We start from the raw sequence: 21,748 nt of genomic DNA, 5'->3' as shown, positions 1-21,748 counted from the left end.
CAGAAGCTGCCTGTCCAACACTTTGTGTTTTATTAACCCCGGGAGCCCTGGCATGGCTGGCACCCCTGGGACTGCACAATTGGCATTTCCTTCATGCCTTGAAACCCACGGGGAAAATTACAAACTGCGAATGCTGTAGCCATCAAAGGCAGGAATAAAAACAGCAGGAAAACAAAAGATATTTTCTTTTACCTGAGCAAGAAGTATTTCTGTCTTTCCACTGAACGTTTTTGCATTTTATTTGATTTTGTCTCTCTTTCCGCAGACGTTCTAGTCTCTGAGCTTGAAAAGAAATATTACAACTATAAGTTTGTCAATGAAAGTTTACTATAAACAAAGACATAATTAACTACCTTTATATGAATAAAGATGTTTTATACTGCATATGTAGGGGAAAAAGTCATAAAATTTTAAAGGTGGCACCCCTGAAAAGCAAATACCAACAAAAACATGAAAATGTTCTTGATTTATAATTGAAATTAGAGGATATAAAACATTAATAGAGATCATAAAGATAGTATTAACATGGAAGAGAATAATAAAATGTGAAAACTTCTGTGATTAATATGACATTTCATTATATAAATCATTAATAACGGTCTTAAAGGAATTTTAATGCACAAATGAACTGAAGTGAATATTACATTACAGGAATAAAATTACTGTTATGAATTACTCTACCCGTTTCAAAAATTAAAGATAAATGAACTCAGACTAGACTATTAAAGTTTTAAATATAAAATCCTTTATCTAAAAATCATGAAAATTATAAAATGTCAAAGCGATATAAATTAGCACAGCTTTTTCTTCAGTAGGCTGAAACAGTTTATAGGTAGTAAAATAAATGATTTGTATCTTCACAACATTAGTCAAATCCTAAAATGAATATAATATTCCTTTACATATATTTTGACTCCATCTTAAAAATATGGTTGGAAAAAAAAGCCCCAAATAGTTCTGATACCAAAGAACTTGCAGTCCAGGGTACCAGACAACAACTTAAATTCCATTTTTTGTTCACACAAGAGCTTCCCTGGGGAGAAAACCTGAAGGAAGCCACCCAAGTGACCCCAAAAATGCACTGGGGTTGTCAAGTGTCCACTCAAAATAAGCAGATTAGACTGGGAAGTAGAACTAACAGTGCTGATCCCCAAAGGAAACAATCTGCTGGACATCTTAGCAAATTTGATGTATTGAGATAATTCATTAACTAAAATGGGTTTGTAGAAGAGATTCTAAAATGCTAAATTACTCTGACAATTTTTGGATACAATTGGAGTTCCCCGAGTCTTTTCAGCAACTAAAAAATATCATCCTTTATATCTCTTCTGTTACTATTCTTTTACATTTAGGTCTTTGAACTGAATTGTGGACAAGGAAGCAATTTTTTTCTCCCCATAAAAACTGTCAGTCAGGACACTGATAAAAACCACTCCTTTGAGTGTAACAGCTGTAACAAGCAGTTTAAGGTACAAGCACAAATGGGGACTTTGATAAGTACCTCCCATTTACACAGTGCTAGAACCTGAATACCTCTAGGTAACTTCCTCTTGATGAAATGTGAAAAACATTCCTCCTCATAAATATATATATATTGGCAAAACACTGTTGTAGCATAGATATTTTATTCTGAAGGAAAAGCTCCACATTTGCACTAGCACTGCCCACACTGTAACTCAAAATTACCTTCCAAAACCCCTTCTTCCCAAACAAGCTCTGATAAAAGATCTGTGAGATGAACAGGTAAAGGATAAAGGAAATTCCATAGACTAGAAACAAGAATAATGTCTGTTTTTAACCTGTTTGATATCTCCACCCCTGTCTAAACTGATGTACAAGAGCAGAGTCACCACCTCCCCTGGCTCCATCCTGCTCCTGCACCCACAGCTGAGCACAAAGACCCTTCCACTGTGGGACTGTGCCAGATGGAATGGCCAGCACCCAGAGAAATGTGAATTATTCAGGGCTCACTGCCACAGGCAGCCAGTGACAGTTTCAGTGTGAAAATTGTCTCAAACAGAGACTATTCCATCAGCCTCTCCCTGGGTGAGATGATCCTTCAGAATAATTTCCTGGAGTAATTCTACAAATCCTCAAACTTTGCCTGTCCTTCCTCAGGAGCTGCACCATGGCCTGAGCTGCCCCAGCCCCAGGGCAGCCTGGCACCCTGGATTCCAGCACAGAATCCTGCCAGGCTGGGCTCTGATCTCAGTTTAATTCCCAACCTCACTCTCTGCTACAGGAGATCTGTGTCCTGCCTTTTCTGGAGCCTTTCTCAACTTCCTGCTTGTAAAAGGCATTTCAGCATCTCCACCACCACACACATTTTCCTGGTGAAGCAGAGCACAGAGGTGCTTTCTGGGCTCTAGGTGGTGTTATAATACCTGCAGAAATCATTTTAAAAAATATACAGAAACAGAAAAAAGAGACCAGTAGTGACCAGAGCACAGCAACCTTCTCATTTATATTTTCCCTCACTGAACTGCTGTTCAGAATACATCTCAGGTGTAAGCAGAAGTCTGGATATGCCTTGTATGGAACACTACATGGGAGAGCTTTATGCCAGTCATGACAAAATGAGAGTGTTTTGCTAAGCTGCTCGCCCTTAAACTTTCTAATTTGGTATCTTAAACCCTAGCTCAAGGTTTTTCTCAGAAATAAAACTTCAGGAGACAAAACACAGACAAATCATTCCCTTTGCTGGCTCACATCAAACTTCATTGCTCTCTTTTATAACAAATACATTTGATGCCTCACTAGGCAGATTTTTTCTCAGAAAATAACCATCCTGTTCAAAAGTTAACACCCCTCCAGACAGCAACAATAGAGATATCAAAGACTGCTCACGTACTTCGGGTTTAGATTTGATGTCTTCACAATTTGAATTTTTTATATATATAAAACTGACTACCTCCATGTTCCCCTGCACAGGAACAGGTAAAACAGCAATTAAAGCTCAGCTGCCAGCACACTAAGGTAACAGAATCATGATGTATCTTCTATAAAAGGGGCTCAGCGTGGCTCAGGTGTGACAGGCCAGCACACGCACCTGTGTTCGACCGTCGTCGGATGCCAAAGTCCCAGCTTGAGGTAATATCGACAGATTGGGAATAGACATAGCCCTGAGTGTCCCCATTGCTGCCCTGGGGCTCTGGCCCGCTGTCCCCAAAGGCTGAGGAGGGGTGGAACTTCTCCAGGTCCACGTCGTGGTCGATCAGCACCATCTCGCACATGCCCGTGTCGTCGCTGGTGACGTGCGACTGCCGGATGTGAGCCAGGATGATGGTGGGGTTGTCCAGGAAAGCCATGCTGTCCACAGGGCCACCTCCTCACTCTACTATCTTCTCTCCATCTTGCTGCATGGACACACGTACCTAGAAAGAGCGTGCACAGTGCTTCAGCAACAAATCCCTTCCAACACAGAAAGCTCAGCCCCCGCTCCAGAAGGTCACAAGCCCTGACTGACTTAGGGCAAACTCTATTTCTGCTCCAGGTTACTTACACTGCACTGGCTGCTGAGGTCCATTTAAGGAACAGGGGGTTTGGAGGGTATCTTGAAACTGAGTCCCAGGACAACAGAACACAAGAGATCCTGCAGACAGGACCCAGCACTCTACAACACATGGCTGCTGAAAGGCAAAATCCCCCACAGAGCTGCACAGGGCAGGATGGCAGGAGAATCCAGAACATCAACATCTGCCTATTCCAACCAATCCATTTACAAAGCCAACAGGGTTTTGGATTTCTTTTCAGCCATTGTAACTGTGTTACTGTTTTGCTTCTGCATCTACACAGTGACTTCTTGACTGCCTTATTACAGACCCCTCTTCAGGTTTTGTATTTCTAGGAAAAACTTAAACATGAAGAGATTAGTGTCTCAGGGCAGAATATTGAACATCTGCTGCTGCATGGTGCTTCACACAGGGCAACTGCTGTAGCACAGAAAGCTCTGTGACCAAATACCACATGCCTGAGCTCTAAAGCACTAAGAACAGTAATTGCCACTTACCTAAGATATTTCATTCAGAGCACTCAAGTGGCCTTTTGAAACAATATAGAGGGCAAAAAGGAAAAGGGAAAAAAAAAACCCAAACCACAAAACCCAGACCACGCTCACATTGTTATCTGATTTTTCTGTAGCTGTGGGTTTGTAGTTATGTCAATCTAATTCAAACCCAGGCTGACTCTGAAAGGAGCAGCTCCATGCCCTGCCTGGTGCTGCTACAGGAATCCCACCACCTCCCAAAGCTGGCAGTGCAGCTGAGGGGTGAGCTGTACCAAAAAATGACCTGCTGAAAATAACCTAAAAAGACAACAAATAATGATTCCTGTTGATGCAGTGTGCAACAGCAGCAGCCATGGGGACACCTCCACCTGAGGGGGCCCTGTCTGAGCTCACACACAGGGCAAGACTGGATGTGAAATCCAGGAGTTTGAAATCCCCACTGCTTTTCTAATCAGAGAAAAACACTTCAACTTTATGGAGCTGTGTGTGTTTGGGATTTAGAACTCAGAAACACCAGCAATCTCCTGTCCTTGCTGCTTGCAAAACTGCTTTTAAAATCAAAGCCACATCCCATGAAAATCTGCTAAAGGCAGCTGGCCTTCTCCTGGGATATTTTAACAGAGGGGAGGGAAAGAAAGGAGCAGCCAGGCTTGTTCCAGGACCAGGGAATGCATTTTGCTGTATCCCCTTTTTTTCCAAGGGGAAAGGTGAAGGGAAAGGTGAAACAACTCAGAGGGGCCCATGGAGCATTTCTGCATTTAGACAGCTGGAAGGAAAAGCAAACCTTCATTTGGACACTCATCTAACCATGACAAAAGCAAAATTTTGAAGGTTTATCGTAGATTGCAAATTCTCCATCCCTACCAGTGTCCTCCCTCCCAGCAAACATGGGCATTCACTGATGACAATCCTCAAAAAAACAGAGACTTACAGCCTTCAGAATTTTAAACTTTTTTTCTCCCTTGTCTATGAATATTGTAGGGTTCTTTCACAGACTGTCTCCTTTCTGCTTAAAAATATACAGACAAATTCAGAATTATTACATTAAGCAACAGACCCAGCAGCAAAAACAAATTCAATAAATGAACAGTAGGGAAACAAACCTGACATGCTGCTGGTTATTAATACACTACTGTTACCATACATTGTAATAAATTATGCTATTAGTGAAATTTGCTCCAGCAGGATCCTTGGAGACCCTCAAAGCCCAACTGGACACAGCCTGGAGCTCTGCTGGCCCTGCCTGAGGTGGGGGTTGGATGGGACCTCCAGAGGCTCCTGCCAGCCTGGGCAGCACCACAACTCCACGCTCTGTTTTCATCTTCTGCCTCTTCCCATCAAAGCAGGGCTGTCCTGAGGGATTCTCACTGTCCTCCAAGGCAGAGGCCACAAGATGTCCCACCCAAAGGCAGCCACCCATGTGTCCAGGGCTCCCACCCTGCACCAGCATGCCCAGCACAGTGTGGCTCAAAAACCACAGCTACAACCAAGTACAGCTTATGGACACCACAAAACACACGTGTTGAGAATGTTCTTCACATTGAATTATTTCTACTCACTGATGAGGAAAGGCCACCTTTCCTAAATGCACCTGCAATTGGCAAAAACTTGTTTAAATAAAAAACAGCCTCAGGCGTCGGAAAGGTCTGCAAACTCCCAATCAAAAATTACTGCTGCCCCATCAATGTGTCATATAAATGCTGGCATGTTAATTGTGTATTTATAAGATTGTTAATGGTTAGTTAATTTACCTCCCACACTATTATTGTACTTGAAATGATTTAATGTCTGCTGAGGGAGTTAACAACATGTAACAGCAGATGCGAGTTTTACCTTCATACTCTGCACCCCGACTTCCTGCCATTAGCACTGGTGTGCTAAATCAGCCAAGCTCCTTCCCATCTCACATGGGCAGCTGCTTTTCCCATAAACCTGAATGCAGAGAAAGTGCTGGAAATTCTACAAGTTTAACACAAACATATTTTTATTTCCTTCTCTTTAGAATTTTCATAAAGATGCATTAAAGCTAATTTATCAACACATTAATGGTAACCGGGAACTCTCTGAACAGTTAATGTCCTTTAAAAAAATAGTTCAGAGCCCCAAATTTAGTTCAGGTTTTGATGCCATATTTAGTTGCTGTAGCCTATAGAATTCTAACCAGTTCCTCCTGTTGATAAAGAAACAGACCCTGTCTGAAGAACAGTGACTTCCAGTGAGAGAGAAGAGCCCCGAGAAGCAAAGTTCAGTTTTGCAAATCTTTACATAAACACCTTGAAGGTTCCAACAACATCACAGACCCAAAATCAATTTCTAGATCTGGTGAGATCTGCCAGCACACCCTTACACCCACACACCATCACCACATCCTCACAGAGGAGCTGAGTTTAATGGAATTCAGGGACCTTCTAAGCACCAGCATCTTACACATTCTGTAATTGTAAACAAAAACAAATGCTCTTCTAATACTTGTGCTATACAAATAATATTCTACTATTGAATGAACCACTTTGCAGGCAGCTGTCAAACATGTTCTGTGCAAACACTACAACTGAAGAGAGTGATGTGAAATCTCCAAAATTTTAGAGTTTGGTATTTCTGTACAAGAGGATGCACAGGCTGGGATTTTGATGATTGGCAAACACCTGTGATCGATCACACAGGTGGGAAGAGATCTGGACTTCTCTCCTGATCTTTATTACTCACCTGCCTAACTCTCAGCACACTGTGTGACCAGCAGCCCAGCAATGAATGCTGCCCTGCCCTTCCTGGCCCCTCTGCAGTGACTCTGCCATGCCCAGGCCCTGCAGAGCACGGCCCCCCCAGCCCCGAGGATGTCAGACCGCAGCACGAGGGGCCGAACGCCTCGCCAGCATTCACAGGAACTTTGGGCAGAATCAGACAGCTGCATCTCAGTCTACTATTTTTATCAGCAGAATTCCTCTTCCAGCACCCCAGGGCTGTATTTCTGGCAGCGCCAGCCTCTCCCAGAGAGGAGCAGGGCTCTGTGCAGATCAGGCTCATTCATAACCCGCGCACAATGAGCAATGCGCGCCGCGCTAACAAACGACGGCGCTCCCGGGAGGTGACACAGAGGTCTTGGAAAAGGATCTGCAGCCATGCAGCTCTACCTTAAACACACAGCTGAACACAGCTGAATTTCGGGAGGCAACTTCATCATCACAACATGTTAACTGTTCTTGTGACCCTCCTGCTTGCTTGATGTACTGCAATTATTTAAATACAGATTGCCTGGCTTTGCTGCTGCCCAACGAACGCCCCACACCGAGTATCACATCTGCGTGCTCACCTCCACGAGGTGACACGAGATAGCGACACGAGCTTGAGATGAGGGGAAAGGACAGGCTGAACCTCGTGCCTGCCATCCTGCCCTGCTCCCCATCCATCCTGCTGCCCAGCAGGTGCCAGCTGAGGCAGCAGCAGGCACAGCTGGAGCCTGCCCCGCGCTGCAGCCACTGGCTGCTGGGGCTGAGCCGTGTGTCAGCCCAGCTCTGCTGTGAGCCGAGCAGACGCTTGACCTTGAGTGAAAAATGCTGAGTGCAGCTTGCCTCACTCTGGGGACAGCACAGCTACTCTGCAATGGATTCTGTGGGGGTTTTTAAACACACGGTGGAGTTTGAAAAAATGCCTGGCTCTCACTGCCCAGCACAAGGAGGCTGCTCCCCGTCCCTGCCCCAGAGCAGCAGAGCTGGGGCAGCCCTGCCTCACCTGCACACCTGCCAGCACAGGGGCAGAGCCCCTCTCTGCCCCCAGCCCTGCCTCACCTGCACACCTGCCAGCACAGGGGCAGGGCCCCTCTCTGCCCCCAGCCCTGCCTCACCTGCACACCTGCCAGCACAGGGGCAGAGCCCCTCTCTGCCCCCAGCCCTGCCTCACCTGCACACCTGCCAGCACAGGGGCAGGGCCCCTCTCTGCCCCCAGCCCTGCCTCACCTGCACACCTGCCAGCACTGGGGCAGAGCCCCTCTCTGCCCCCAGCCCTGCCTCACCTGCACACCTGCCAGCACTGGGGCAGAGCCCCTCTCTGCCCCCAGCCCTGCCTCACCTGCACACCTGCCAGCACAGGGGCAGGGCCCCTCTCTGCCCCCAGCCCTGCCTCACCTGCACACCTGCCAGCACAGGGGCAGGGCCCCTATCTGCCCCCAGCCCTGCCTCACCTGCACACCTGCCAGCACAGGGGCAGGGCCCCTCTCTGCCCCCAGCCCTGCCTCACCTGCACACCTGCCAGCACAGGGGCAGGGCCCCTCTCTGCCCCCAGCCCTGCCTCACCTGCACACCTGCCAGCACTGGGGCAGGGCCCCTCTCTGCCCCCAGCCCTGCCTCACCTGCACACCTGCCAGCACTGGGGCAGGGCCCCTCTCTGCCCCCAGCCCTGCCCTCCTGGCACACTTCCCAGCAGAAATATGGATTTCACTCGGTGAAGTGACACCAGAGCCAGCAGGTGCTTTCACACCCTGTCCTGTCCCCAGTTCACAGGCTGCAGGTCAGAACCTGCCAGCTCCTCCAGGTGCCCTGAGGTGCCACCAGCACCACCTCTCCCACTGAAGGACATGTCCCCAAACTGACAAACCACTGCCACCTTCCCCTGGCACCTTACAGGAAGTATTTTCCTCATATGAAGGGTTGATATTTTTGCCTTTCATGCTTTGAAATACACAGACCTTTAAATAAGCTACCAAAAACAATAAAATCAGAGAAAGCTGTCAGCAACTAATAATGTTCTGCTGCAGGAAAGAGTTACATCTTTGAAGTTCCACCAATTTTAAGGAATGATTTTAAGAGTCCTCCAGTTCAAATGGCTAAAAGCAGTTCCAAATTCTCCATAAAACTCTCAAGCCAGTTCCTGAAATGTATCTTCCTCTCTAAATTATAAAAATAAGAAGTGAGAAGCATGGGGGAAAAACCTTTCTTCCTCCTATTCTGCAAAGCTGTAGCTTGTTTTTGTTTGTTTGTTTATTTGTTTTAATATGTTTAAATTGACTATCCTCCTTAAGGAAGTAATAAACAATCAAAGCCCTATTAAAAGTAAACAAAAATATTCCAAAGACACAAATAGTGGAAGGTACAGTTTGGATCCAAGACAATTGCTAACAAACTCAAAAAATAGCAAGGTGTAAAAATAATATACCATTGCAGGTCATGTTATCATTCAAGGGCTTCCACAGTCCCTGTGCTCAAACACCTCCTTGACATTAGCTCTTTAAAGTGATCTTTAAAAACTAATGAAAAAGATAGGCAGATTAGAATTAAAAATTGATTTTCCCCCCAACATCATATAAGCAGGAACAGGACAGCATGAACATACTTCAAAATTTATGATTCAGGTTATATGAAATAATTTCCCAGTCAACTTCTGTCTGCAATTGCACAAGAAATGGTTCTGGTTATCTGCATTTGCAGCAGCACAAATAATCAACCCCCTCAAACACAGACAGATCCTGGGCAGGCAGGATAAAGGAAAGTGAACTGAAATATATGAACATTCAAGTTTATGTTTCAGCAAAAGCTCAAGTGCATTTAAGAGTGAATACTTATCTGCAGAAGCTGTCACTCAGACTCTGGTCCTATCATTAAAAAGGAAATAATCATTTACTGTCATATAAAGAGGCTCTCTCACAAGAGAGACTGGAATTGGGAAGTTATGATGAGCAAACACTACATTACACACAACTTCCAACAAATTATTTGTTCATTTCCAGACCTGTAAATCAATCTGGCATTAGCTCTGTATTTCTGAACTGCTTGGAATTTGGCTATAGTTTTGTTGTCATACTAATCAGGATGCAAATTACACCAATTCCAATATTTTAATTACTGAGCTTTGGCGGGGGGGGAATATTGGGGTATGTATGGGAAGTGTTCACTCTTCTCCTTCCTGATCTTGTCAAATCTTTGTTTAATTGCAGACAAGTTGATTCTCTGCTAACCTGAGAAATCTTGCATCAAGATTTTAAGCAAATAAATAAGTATAAAAAATGCAGAGATTATAAATTAGGGCAGACAAATCTGTATCTAGACTCTTGCCTGCAAAGAGCATTCTATCAATATAGCGAAATGCTAATCTCCTAATTAACAACCTAATTAGGTAATTATGGCTTTGCAGAGGGATGCCTAAATGAAATATGACAACATGGTCACCTCTTTATATGGCACCTGTGGGCCTTTTCAGCTGTCACTGCCGAGAGTGCAATATCAATTTGAGCAGATGACAAAGTGTTGTCATTTTTCATTCAGATATTGTGCTGAACGCCGCGATCGAGGCGCAGCCTCGCCTGGGCTCTGCCTCATCTCAAGATCTGCAAACACTTGCCTTAATTTTGTCTGTCCCTGATGAAGCTTGGTTTTTCATGCTGTCTGCAGGCATTCCCAGCTGCAGTGTCACTCTGGGATGACCCAAAACCCCCCAACCCCTGTGACCCAATTTCACAGCATCAGTGCGGGAGAATCACTAGCCAAAAAAATATCTCAGCACTTCAGTTCATTTTGGAGCCTTCACTGCTGCTGGCTTTAAAATAACAAAACAAAACCAGAGTGCCTCGTAAATAACACATTGTAACATTCATTTTGCTTTTATTCCTGCTGAACACTCTTCTCCAGGGGAACAGCAATCCCTGCCCTGGAGAAGGTGAAGCTGATGGGACTTTTGCATAGAAAACTGGGAAGGAACACTTTCAAAAAAAAGGTGGTTTTCCATGGAAAAACACTTTTATGCCTAAGATGTTTTAAAGACAATTTGCTGAGTTTTAACATTCCTCAAGGCCATCGACCTATTGGAGTGGGTCTGGAAGAGGCCACAAAAATGGTTAGAGGGATGGAGCACCTCTGCTCTGAGGAAGGGCTCAGAGAATTGGGATTGCTCAGCCTGGAGTAGAGAAGACCAAGGAGTGACCTCACTGCAGCCTTCCAGCACCTGAAGGGAGACTCCAGGAAAGATGGAGAGACACTACATACAAGAGTCTGGAGTGCCAGGACCCAGGGAATGGCTTCCCACTGCCAGAGGGCAGGGATGGATGGGATTTGGGAAGGAATTGTTCCCTGGCAGTGCCCAAGGCCAGGCTGGACATTGGGGTTGGAGCAGCCTGGGACAGTGGGAGGTGTCCCTGCCATGGCAGGGGTGGCACTGGACAGGCTTTGAGCTCCCTTCCAACTCAAACCACTCTGGGATTCTGTGATAAATAGAATATCTTGTTGTAGAGTTGAGAATGAAAGTATGGGCTAGGATTGCTTGAATGTTAGACTGGAGCTTCTACGGTCACAGTCCTCAGTGTAATACTCAAGAGCCTAAAAAAACAAATAAATTTTATAAACACCTATACAAACTTCAGTCTTGAAAAATGGAACAAACCAGAAAGCTTCACCATTTTACCTTTTTGCCTGTTTGCTATGGAGAGAGATGCTACTCTCTTTGGGTTTTACATACACAAATGTGCCCATGAGAAACACTCATGGATGATCAGACCTACTTAAAAATGCCTGAGACCTTCAGCCCCTTTGGGACTTGATGTCACATGGAACTGGACAGATTTCTTCAGTAAAAGATGAATCCCCCATTCCTCTGGCTTTTAATTTTGGGTCTGTCTCTTTCAAGAGCACACAGTACATATTCACAGAGCTTTGTTTTGCTTTCAGAATAATGCATTTAGGTACAAGACTTCTCAGGCAATAAGCAAACAAGGTGGGGATTGCCCTTGTGCTGCCTGGTATACAAAATGGAGCTGACAGACAGGCAGCACAGTCTGATGGAGCTCCTCAGCTCACACACAGAGTTAATACTAGAACAGCCTGGAGTCTGTGTCAGAGGCTCTCACAGAAAAGCCCTGCAGAGCTGCTGGCACAGCACCTGAGCAGCCCCCCTGCACGGTGGGTGCCTGGTATGGCAGCCCCAGCACCCCACAAGAGCCCTCTGGGCACCCCCAGGCTCTGCTCCCACAGCTCCACCTGCCCCTCCAGCACCAACGGGAAAGGTGAAGAGAGCCTGAGCTCTGCCCCATTTCTCAGCCAGTGTCACTTGCCCTTGACACCAGAGGGAATTTCTCCATGGAAAGGGCTGTGGGGGCTGGCAGGGGCTGCCCAGGGAGGTGGTGGAATCACCAACCCTGAGGGTTCAGGGAATGACTGGACATGGCACTCTGTGCTCTGGTCTGGATGACAAGGTGGGCTGAGTCAGAGGCTGGACTCGATGATCTCACAGGTTTTTTCCAACCTCAGTGATTGTGTGAGCCCCAAAAATCAGCCATAAGGGAGACAGGCTGTGACCAGTGTGCTGCTCATTTGCTGTGCCATTTGTTGCCATAACTGACCTTTCCATACAGCTGTTTGCTTTTCATGCTCACAACTTCGAATGGCTGGGAAAATTTCGTGCTACAAAACGTGTAACATAGATCCCTGCGCCAGGCTGCTCCAGCTGCCCAGGCCTTCACTGATCCAAAGGAAATTCACAACAAGAATGTAGCTGTTACTTGTAATTTTAATATTTGTTGTTACTTTAAATTTGTTACTTGTTGCAACTGTTTGAAAATGTAACCAACAGATGAGCAAAAGGTGTTACAACAAAGACCTGAAACATGACAGATATAGAAATATACTAAATTGGTTCTCCCTGCTTCAGTTATTTCTGTACAGGTCTATACGTACACGCTGATCTCAATTTATTTTTAATCTAACCCAAAAAAGTGTCCGTGAATGGAGCTGTTCTGAATTTGGAAAAGTAACTGAGAGAGTCTAATTCCCAGTCTTGCATCTACCTGACAATGCCCCCATGTCTAAAATCGGGTAGAACACACTCAGGATACCCAAGGCTGGCTCGGCATCTCTGTTTAGTCAATTACCAACTTGCACCGGCACAGAATCACGGCACTGCGCGTCTCGCGGACACGGTCCCGTTGCCCCCCGTCCCCGCGGCGGTGGCAGCGGTGAGGCACCGTCAGCCCGGTGAAGGAACGAGCCCCACGCAGGAAGGCACCGGGGCGGGATGATGCTCGAACGCCCGCCTGGAGCAGCGGGGCAGGCGGGAGCGGCCGGGAGCCGGGACAGGGCCGTGTGACAGGGACACGGGGACACTGGCACCCGGTGGCACCCGGTGGCACCCGGTGGCACCCGGAGCCTCCCGCTGCTCCCGGGGACCAGCCGGACCCTTGCCCGTCTCCAGCCGCACTCGCCCGTGCCCGGCACCCACCGGCGGCCGACGGAGCCTGCCCCGCCCCGCTCCGCTCGCCCCGCGCTGCGCTGCTCCGCCCCGGGCACGGGCCCGGACCCCGCGGCAGCCCCGGTGCTCCCGAGCCGCGTCCCGGGCAGGCTGACACCGCTGCCGCCGCCCGCGGCACCCGCGGCACGCGGCGGGCATGGGGCACGGACAGCGCGGGCGGCCGCGGCCCCGACCGCCCCCCCGCCCCGCACTTACCGGCGCCGCCGCCGCCGCCGCGGGGCCGCGCAGCCGCTTCCGGGTCCGGGGCCGGCGAACGGGCGCGGGGCCGCGCGCGACCCGGAAGCGCCGCGGCCGCGGAAATGACGGCGCGGAACGGGCGGGGCGGCCGGGCCGGACCGGGCCGCGGCGGCACCGGCGGCGACTCACCCCGCCCGCGGTGCCCCGCGATGGTACCGAGACACCCGCGGCGCTCACACAGGAGGCTTTTCTCATGGGGATCGCACCGGTTTTGTTTCTAATTCCTTGCTAAAACCGCTGTGACGATTTTTATTGATTTGGTAGCTTTGAGCCAGAGCACCCGGGTAGCGCTGGGTGTGCAAACGCAAGGGGATGAACGTGAAAGCCGGCGCTGGCCGTGCCCGAAGCCGCGAGCAGCATCCCTGGGTCTCCCGGTGCTCCGGGCTGTCCCCGCGGCCCCCCGGCCCGCACCTCACAGCTCTGCGGCTGCAGATGCTCACAGATGTTCCCAGATGTTCTGTTCCTCGTGGTGCCTGTTCGTGTCCTGCTGGCCCTGTGTCCCTGTCACCTCTCCAGACTTGCTGGTGCAGTTGCTGTGGAATGAGGAGTCTGGTCGATCCCCGAGGAAAGGCTGAGCCGGCAGTCTCAGCAGCTCACCCATCAGAGCTGCCTTTCAGAGGGACACACGGCACAAACACACCGAGCAGCAGTGCCTGGCAGCAGGGCAGGAGTGAGGCAGGAGCTGGAGCTGCCCAGCACAGGGCATGGCACAGGGAGCGCCTGGCTGCAGCTGCACAGCCCGGAGCTCTGCTCTGACTGCGCTCAGCCTCACAAAACAGAACAAAAAGTCACCAGAACAGCGGCTTTGCACTGATGTGCTGAGCCGAGCAGGTCCCTGCAGGGGTCAGGGAGCACTGTCCCATTTGTCAGGGTCAGGGGCTGGGAACTGCCCGTCCCATCCGTGGCACTTCACCCTCAGGAGGCAAATGCATCTGTGAAATATTCACAATAACACCGATTTTAAAACGCCTCTGGGTAGCATTCTTAGTAAAACTGGATGACCCTGAAAACTCATCGGCTCAAGACAGACAATGGTCAAGTAAAGATGGAAAGTGACTGAAACGTGAGTGAATTTGCTGATTGCATGGGAGGACAATGAGACCACAGTTGACCAGGAGCCGTCTCCATCTGCAGCCACACGTGAGCCCGGCCAGTTGGTTAAAGGGTTCCAGTGACATCCAGGGCCCAAGTGAAGGTGTGGGCTGGCAATTCCAGCTGGGGCTGGCGGCCGCTGGGAGCTCTGCTTGGCTCGTGCCAAGCCTGGGGCACTAGCCAAACCACCAGGAAGGTTAGACGAGGATGAGGGTTGAGTTTGGGCATGATTCCATGGAATCACATGGATTCATCACTGACAGCACATACAGCAAATCAAAGACAATGTGAACTGCTCTGTGACTCCTCATTGCACATACAGGTGGTTTCCCTAAGAAGTCTCTGTAGGGGCTGTGGCATTGGACACCACCCAAAGTGAGGAAAATGGAACGAGTTGAATGAATGGGGACAGTGGGGGACAATCTGAGGAGTGGACACGATCTACGGGTAACCTCTTAAGAGGATGAAGTCGTAGTTACCCTTGGTGTCCCTGTGGTGGTTTTTTTTCCTTCCATTTCTGCAGTTCCGTGCAGATTTACAAAGAGAGAATTAATATAAAATTTACATAATTTATATATAATTTACAAAGAGATAATTAATTAGCCCCGGTAACGCACGACTGAGCCGTGGGCTGTGCCAAAGGCTCCTGTTCTGTCCCGCGGCTTCTCCGCACAAGGCACGGGCCGGACAGACCGGCCCGGGACCCTCCATCCTGCGCCGGGGCTCCATGGCACGGCCGCAGCTGCCGGTCCCGGGGCAGACCCGGCCTCCCCCGGGCCCCGGGAGTTCGGGAGGCACCGGGGCTCCATGGCACGGCCGCAGCTGCCGGTCCCGGGGCAGACCCGGCCTCCCCCGGGCCCCGGGAGTTCGGGAGGCACCGGGGCTCCATGGCACGGCCGCAGCTGCCGGTCCCGGGGCAGACCCGGCCTCCCCCGGGCCCCGGGAGTTCCGGGCCCGGCCCGGTGGGACCGCGCGGCCCCGGCCGCCGTCACCACGGCAACGGGGGCGGAGCCCGGGCCGCTCGCTCCGCCCACGCGACCGTTCGAACGGTCCAATCACAAGTTCCTCTGTCGGGGGCGGGGCCCGGGGTGGGGCGGGCGGCCACGGCACCTCCCTGCGCACGCTGATTGGCTAGCTCCGCGCCCAGCGCCCGTCCCGCCCGCCCAGCCATTGGCCGCCGCGCCCGTCGCTCCCGCACGGCGTCGCCGCCTCCCGGCCGCCCCGGGAGCGCGGGCGCCGCTGGGCCCGGCGGGAGGGCCGCGCGCGCGGCCCGGGGCGGGGCGGGGCGGCGGGACCGCCCGGCGGGGCGGGGCCGGGCCGGGCCGGGGCGGGGCCGGCGGGCGGGGCGGGGCCGGCGCTCCGCTCCCTCTCGCGCGCCGCTCGGCTCCTTCACAGGGTGACACGTCTGCGGTGAGTGAGTGGCGTTGGCAGCCTGTCAATCCCTCACCGGAGCGGCCATCAAACAACATAAAACACGCGCGGGCACCGGGCGCGGGGCTCATAAATTCCGGCGGGCCGATATTTTTGCACATTGCTTTGCAGAGAGTGTGTAATTAATTTTTTTACAGTTCTTTTCCCGTTATTTCCGCTCTTTTCTTTGCACAAGTTCAAACTTTTGATTGCTGCTGTCTCACCCCCGTGCACAGACTTGGGATCGTTTGTTATTTGGGGGGGAGGGCGATTAATTTTTTTTTTTTTCCCTCTGTGATTGTGTTTTCTTGGCTTTTTTATGTTGCAATTTGGGGGTGGGGGTGTTCGCTGGTTTGTTGTGGTTTTTGCTGTTTGCACCCTCCCAACTTCTGAAGGATTTGAAAGCGAGTTTTTTTGATTTTGTACTTAATTTTTTTTTTTTTTTAAATTTTGCCTTTTTGCAAAGAAGATTTTTGGACAAGTGGGGAAAGACATAAAAAGCAACAATAAAAATAAAAAAGGAAAAAAAAAATCTTTGGAGGAAGATTGTACCGGGAAAACCTCACAGAAATCTGCTCAGCTCATTTATCCGAGGCACCAATATGATGATGATGAAAGAAGATTGTAACTAAAGAAGAGAGTGATTTACTGCCCTGGGAAGGAGAAGAGAGTGGAATAAACAGCTGAGATCCGGTCAAAACACAAATACTACATTTTTTTTGTTATTGTTTTGTTTGGCTTTTTTTTTCCTTTTTCCTTTTTCCGTGGTGTGTGTGCAGAGCGCGGCCAGGAGCGCGGCACTGGGACTGAGCGGGGCAGGCGCTGCCGTGACCGCCCGGAGCGCGGCCCGGCCCGGAGCCATGGACGATCAGTCCAGGATGCTGCAGACTCTGGCCGGCGTGAACCTGGCCGGGCACTCGGTGCAGGGGGGCATGGCCCTGCCGCCTCCCCACGGACACGAAGGGGCTGACGGCGACGGCAGGAAGCAGGACATCGGCGACATCCTCCATCAGATCATGACCATCACTGACCAAAGCCTGGATGAGGCACAAGCAAAGTTGGTTTCGTCTAATTAAACCTTGTCTTTTTAAAAAATTATTATTAATATTATTATTTTTAAAATTATTTTTGGTGTGTGTGTGTGGTTTTTGTTTCTCTCCTTCCCGCTCCTCTGCAGAGACCCGGAGTCTCACAATTAAGAGCAACTTCTTGGGGCCGTAAGAGAAATTGCCAGCAGCCAAGGCAGAGCCAAGTTGCTATTTAATGATTTCTTTCCTTAAAAAAAAAAAAAATGTAGATATAATAAATGTAGAAGTATGCGATGGTTCTGTCGCCAGCGTGGAGCGCGGGAGGCTGTGCTGATCGCTGCCGCTGCCCGGCTGTCCGGTGCATACGGACCGGCCTTCCGTCTGTCTGCCCGGCCATCCCTACAACTACAACTTTGCCTCTTGCTTTCTTTTCTTGTCTCAAAGCGGCAGCAGATCAATTATAAATCTGACCAGATATTGCTGCAAGGAGAGGGTGTGTGTGTGTGAATAAAACCCAAACCAAACCCTGGCTGTATTAAATCACAATAAATACAAAAACAATGTTAACTCTGTACACCTCCCCCCCCCCCCTCCCCAATCTCCTTAATAAATCAGTTCTAATATCGCAGGACGGGGACAAGGGGGGTGGTTTTTCCCCCCGTTTCGGGCGGTGTTTGCACAAAGATAATTCCGCATGAAAGTGCGGCGGGATGAGGGAGGTGCCGGCCGGCCCTCGCTGCCCGCGGCCCCGGGACCTCCGGCCGGGGGGCGAGCGGCCCCAGCGCGGGGCCGGGGACGGCGCCATGTTGCTGGAGCCCGGCGCTAACCGCTTGTCCTGTGCTCTCTTGCAGGAAACACGCCCTGAACTGCCACAGGATGAAACCCGCCCTGTTCAGCGTCCTCTGCGAGATCAAGGAGAAAACAGGTACGGGCCGCCCGCGCCGCCGCCGCCGCAGCCATCTTAGCGCTCCCGCCTCGCGCCGCGCCGGGCCCGGCGCCCCTCAGGCCGCGGGGGCGGGGGCCGGCCCGGGGGAGCCCCGCGGGCACCGGCGGCTGCCGAGGCGGCGGCAGCGCCGGGGAATGGCGCGGGGGTCTCCGCTCACGGCCCCCGCGGCGCCCGCGCTGACGCGGTACCGTCAGGGGCTGTGTGAAACACATCCCGGCGCGGTGAGACCGCGCGTTTCAGCCCCGGCACCGCTCCGGGCCGAGCCCGCGGCGGCCCCGCCATGGGCGCCCCGACCCCGCCGCTCTGCCCGGCGCCTCCCGGGCGCTGGCCTTGTAAACGCCAGCATTCTCAAAAATCATCGCTAAACTACGGGGGTTTTTACATCTACATTAACGCGACAGGAATAAACACCGCGCTTTTCTAGTGGGCATTATAGGAGATTTTTTGCAATTTTTTCACACCACTGAATTTGTAGAATTTTTTGTTTGTTTAAAGAAGAAAATTTGCAAAGTGTTCTACTTTGTATTATGAGAGCAAAGACATTTAATGAGAATAATATTTAACAATAGTAAGAACATTTAACAATAAACATTTATTATGACTGGATTTAGAAATGAATATCCATTTATTCACATATAGCTAATACCATTGCCTGGCTTTTTAGCTCTATGTGATACTCAATAACGTTCTGCTTAATTCCACACTGCAAAAATAAAACTGGACGAAAACAACCAACGTGAAATCATTGCAAATCTGAGCTGTGGAGCCCGGAGTGAGCGGTGCTCTGTGAATTATGGTGCTTTATGTCCAAGGGTTTCTTTGCTACCGGGGATCCACTTCAGTTCCTGCTGACAGCTAAGCACTAGGGTATTGACTGTGTTGTGAATATTAAGATTGATTCTGCTTTATGTTGCATTATATTACCCGAGATAAGGGGAATGATCCCTCTCCCTTCCCACCTACCTACGTTCCACCTCGGTCGGCTCGTAGCCCCTTTCCTTTGCCTTGTGTTTGTTTCCTGCCTTTCCCTAAACTTCTTTGCCCGTCCTGCTCCGGAGCCAGAAAGCAGCCTGCCCTCGCTGTTCAGACATTTGCAGAAGGCACATTTCAATTAAGGAGGCAGGCGCAGGTCCTGCGGTCACTTTATTTGCAGAGGGTTTAGCCTCAGTGTTTTGAAAGGCAAGTGTAGTCAGCCACATGTCAGAGGTGAGCTGCGAAGAGAAGCCGAGTCCTTTCAGCAGTGGGATTACGGCTCGGGGTGTTTGTGAGGCCGCCGCCGTCTCAGGCGAGGGGAACTGACAAGAGGCTCTGTGGTCTGAAACCTTTCGGGGTGTTTCAGTCAGTACTTGTGAGCTGGGATCCTGCATTTGTGTTGCAAGAAGTCCAGCAAGTTTTCAAGTTATCTCTCTTTTGTGAGGTCTCTCGCTGAGAAGCAACAAAGAGTGAAGGCGTCTGCCTGCCCAAAGGCGAGCTGCTGCCAGCCCCGCAGCACGGGAGGGACACGATTAATGCTCTGAGTGATTGATGGAGATGGATCTGCACCTCCACCAAAAACTCTTCCCGGAAGGGGACCTTCACTCAGGGTCTCCCAGTTTGAGGTGAAATGTCTGTGCAGGCTTTACTTAGGGTGCTAAAGCAAAGAAAATGTGAAAATAAATTGTAGCCTGTTTTCTGGAAGCAGTTCTCGGAGGGAATGGCTCAAACAATTCCAAATTGGAAGCACGAGGAAGGGTCTGAGGCGCAGTTAAAGCAAAGGTGTCCCCTCTCCTCCGAGGGCTTTGCATTGTCTTGTGTTCCAGCAATTATCAGGTGCCTAAATCTGCCTCCGATGGGGTCATGTGCTGGCGTTTAATTCTCCCTGATCAGAACCAAAGTTTACCTGGGTGTGGGAATTAACCGTGATGGCTTTATCACTGTCTTCCTCCAAGAGGTGAGGAGGGAGGCTGGAGCCTAGCAGTCATGTCTGTTCAGAAACAAGCCATGCCATATTGAAGTAATTTTTATATTGAATTAAGTATTTATTTACATTTTAGTAGTTTTCAGTACAGTCAGCGAGGACTTTTGGAGAGAACAGGAGGAGGAATCCTCAGTTCACATGGAGCCCCTCTGTCACATCCCAGCAAGGGTTAATGGATGCATCTCATTTCTGAAAGCCTTACACAGGGTCAGGAGCTGAAGATTTTTTTTTCTCCCTGTGAGGTATTTACCATGTACAAAGCAAATCACTGAGTTACTGAATTTAGCCTGACATTTCTTTTTTAACATTTTAACATTTTCAAAAGTGCTGCATAATACATTTAAGTGCTTTACAGCTATTATTAGCTATGTGTATTCTGAGAGGCAACCACAAGGTAGCACGGTGTTCATAAAGAAACTGCCAATTCTGGCTTTAATTAGTTCAAAGAAAAAAATCATCCCGGAGTTCTAGTGAAGACCCCCAGTAAAACAAAAAGAGAAGCAAGTGAGGATGGGGTGGCTGTGTTGGGCTGAGCTTTGCCTGCTCTCCGAGCTGTCCCTGCTCTCATCTGTTGCATACCTGTGTCACAGTCCTCTTCCTCATGTCCTGCCAGGAGGAATCAAAAACTGATTGCACCACTGTTTGGTGTTTTATTTTTATAGCTCTTTTTTATGGACTAAAACAACTTCAGATTGGTGATTTTATTAAGCTTCCCCCATGATGTTGCTCAAGCTGCGGTCCTGGTTATTCTTATAGAGAAAGAAGTGAAAATATATTAATTCTTGTAATCTTAAAATGTCTTAGGGAATTACAATTATTTCCCAATGGAACAATGTATTACTAGGTCTTGGACTGTGTTGATAGTTATTTGGGTTTTTGTCTTGAAAAGTCATTTGTAGAGACAGGATCACACGTTTATAAAAATACATGTGCATAACCGTGTACACACCTACAGTTACTCATTTAGTTATTTATTTATTTATTTCCCCAAGTCCAGCAGCAACAATGATAGCTGCCAACCGACCCCGAATTTACTGTCACCACCACCCCTAAATAGCATTCATTTCCTAGTAAAGCCTAATGGCATACATGATGGTTTGCCAGATTTGTGGCCTTTGTGAGGCTTATAAGCAGGACTGACTTGGGAAGATCATAAAACTTAATGAACTTCTCGACTGCAGGAGGTGTCCGCAGGGGAAGCGAAAGGCCTGCTCGCTGCTCGGGCTGCTGCAACTATTTTTTATGTCTAAAGAGAGAGGATGAAAATGTTCATTAACAACGTTGTCCCCTTGCATAGATTTGTGTATTAAAGAACGAGTAGAAAAAGCTCTGAAAACCAGAGAAGCCGTGCGCCGGCCACAGGGTGAATTCCTGGCTGTTGGGTGTGAGTTACCCTTATCTTCATTGCTGCCGCTGTGAGTGGCCGTGCGATGGGAGGGTGCGAGCCCTGCCCGCTGCAAAGCCCCTTGTTGGGGCATGGCCCGGGTGCTCAGGAGCGCCCCTCGGCCGTGCGCTGAGAGCCTGGACCCGCGGCCAGGCCACCCCGGAGCAGCCCTGCCCGAGCTGGAAAGGGTTAACCCCTGTTCGCACCGTGGGCTTGTGAAAGGCACGCACAGCGCTCTGCCCTCGCACCGCACTGCATTCAACTTGGCAGCGTTTGTCAAGTATTGCTTAGTGCAAACAACTCTCAGGAATGCATTGTAACCTGCAAAAAACACCAGAGGATTCAGGTGGAACAATGAAATGGCACTGATAGCATACATATATATATGTGTGTGCGTGTGTGTGTGTGTGTGTGTGTTTTGGCTACTTCCTAAATATCAGCTCTGATGTTATTGTTACTCACT

The 21,748-nt window shown here is 49.6% G+C and overlaps 5 protein-coding genes across 14 annotated transcripts in view; 2 read left to right on the top strand and 3 right to left on the bottom strand.

The window, feature by feature from the left end:
• MAPKAP1 (MAPK associated protein 1) overlaps positions 1 to 13,539 on the bottom strand; it is a 78,535-nt gene extending 64,996 nt beyond the window's left edge. For both annotated transcript variants that reach the window (XM_079323932.1, XM_079323933.1), the window contains exons 1-3: positions 13,427 to 13,539; positions 3,050 to 3,374; positions 193 to 282 (exon numbers count right to left, since the gene is read on the bottom strand). In XM_079323932.1, coding sequence (XP_079180058.1) covers positions 193 to 282; positions 3,050 to 3,308 — 349 coding nt within the window. In that variant the 5' untranslated portion in view covers positions 3,309 to 3,374; positions 13,427 to 13,539. The remainder of the gene's footprint in view (positions 1 to 192; positions 283 to 3,049; positions 3,375 to 13,426) is intronic.
• HSPA5 (heat shock protein family A (Hsp70) member 5) overlaps positions 1 to 21,748 on the bottom strand; it is a 458,542-nt gene that overhangs the window by 110,314 nt on the left and 326,480 nt on the right. The gene's annotated exons all lie outside the window — the stretch shown is intronic.
• The window catches only part of ARPC5L (actin related protein 2/3 complex subunit 5 like), a 195,182-nt gene that overhangs the window by 119,955 nt on the left and 53,479 nt on the right, over positions 1 to 21,748 (bottom strand). The window lies entirely within an intron of this gene.
• The window catches only part of PBX3 (PBX homeobox 3), a 103,656-nt gene continuing 97,750 nt past the window's right edge, over positions 15,843 to 21,748 (top strand). For 2 of the 9 annotated variants that reach the window (XM_079324474.1, XM_079324471.1), the window contains exons 1-3: positions 15,843 to 15,970; positions 16,440 to 17,027; positions 17,850 to 17,923. In XM_079324474.1, the coding sequence (XP_079180600.1) occupies positions 16,831 to 17,027; positions 17,850 to 17,923 (271 nt within the window). In that variant the 5' untranslated portion in view covers positions 15,843 to 15,970; positions 16,440 to 16,830. Of the gene's footprint in view, positions 17,037 to 17,813; positions 17,924 to 21,748 lie in introns of all 9 variants that reach the window. The other 7 variants (XM_079324469.1, XM_079324470.1, XM_079324477.1 and 4 more) reach the window with 7 other exon arrangements.
• MVB12B (multivesicular body subunit 12B) overlaps positions 17,981 to 21,748 on the top strand; it is a 303,240-nt gene continuing 299,472 nt past the window's right edge. Inside the window, exon 1 of the mRNA XM_079324481.1 lies at positions 17,981 to 17,989. The gene's annotated coding sequence lies outside the window, so the exon portion shown is untranslated. The remainder of the gene's footprint in view (positions 17,990 to 21,748) is intronic.

Source organism: Erithacus rubecula (genome assembly GCF_903797595.1).
Source record: "Erithacus rubecula genome assembly, chromosome: 21".
Lineage (NCBI taxonomy): Eukaryota > Metazoa > Chordata > Aves > Passeriformes > Muscicapidae > Erithacus > Erithacus rubecula.
This window is presented reverse-complemented; position numbering and strand designations above follow the sequence as displayed.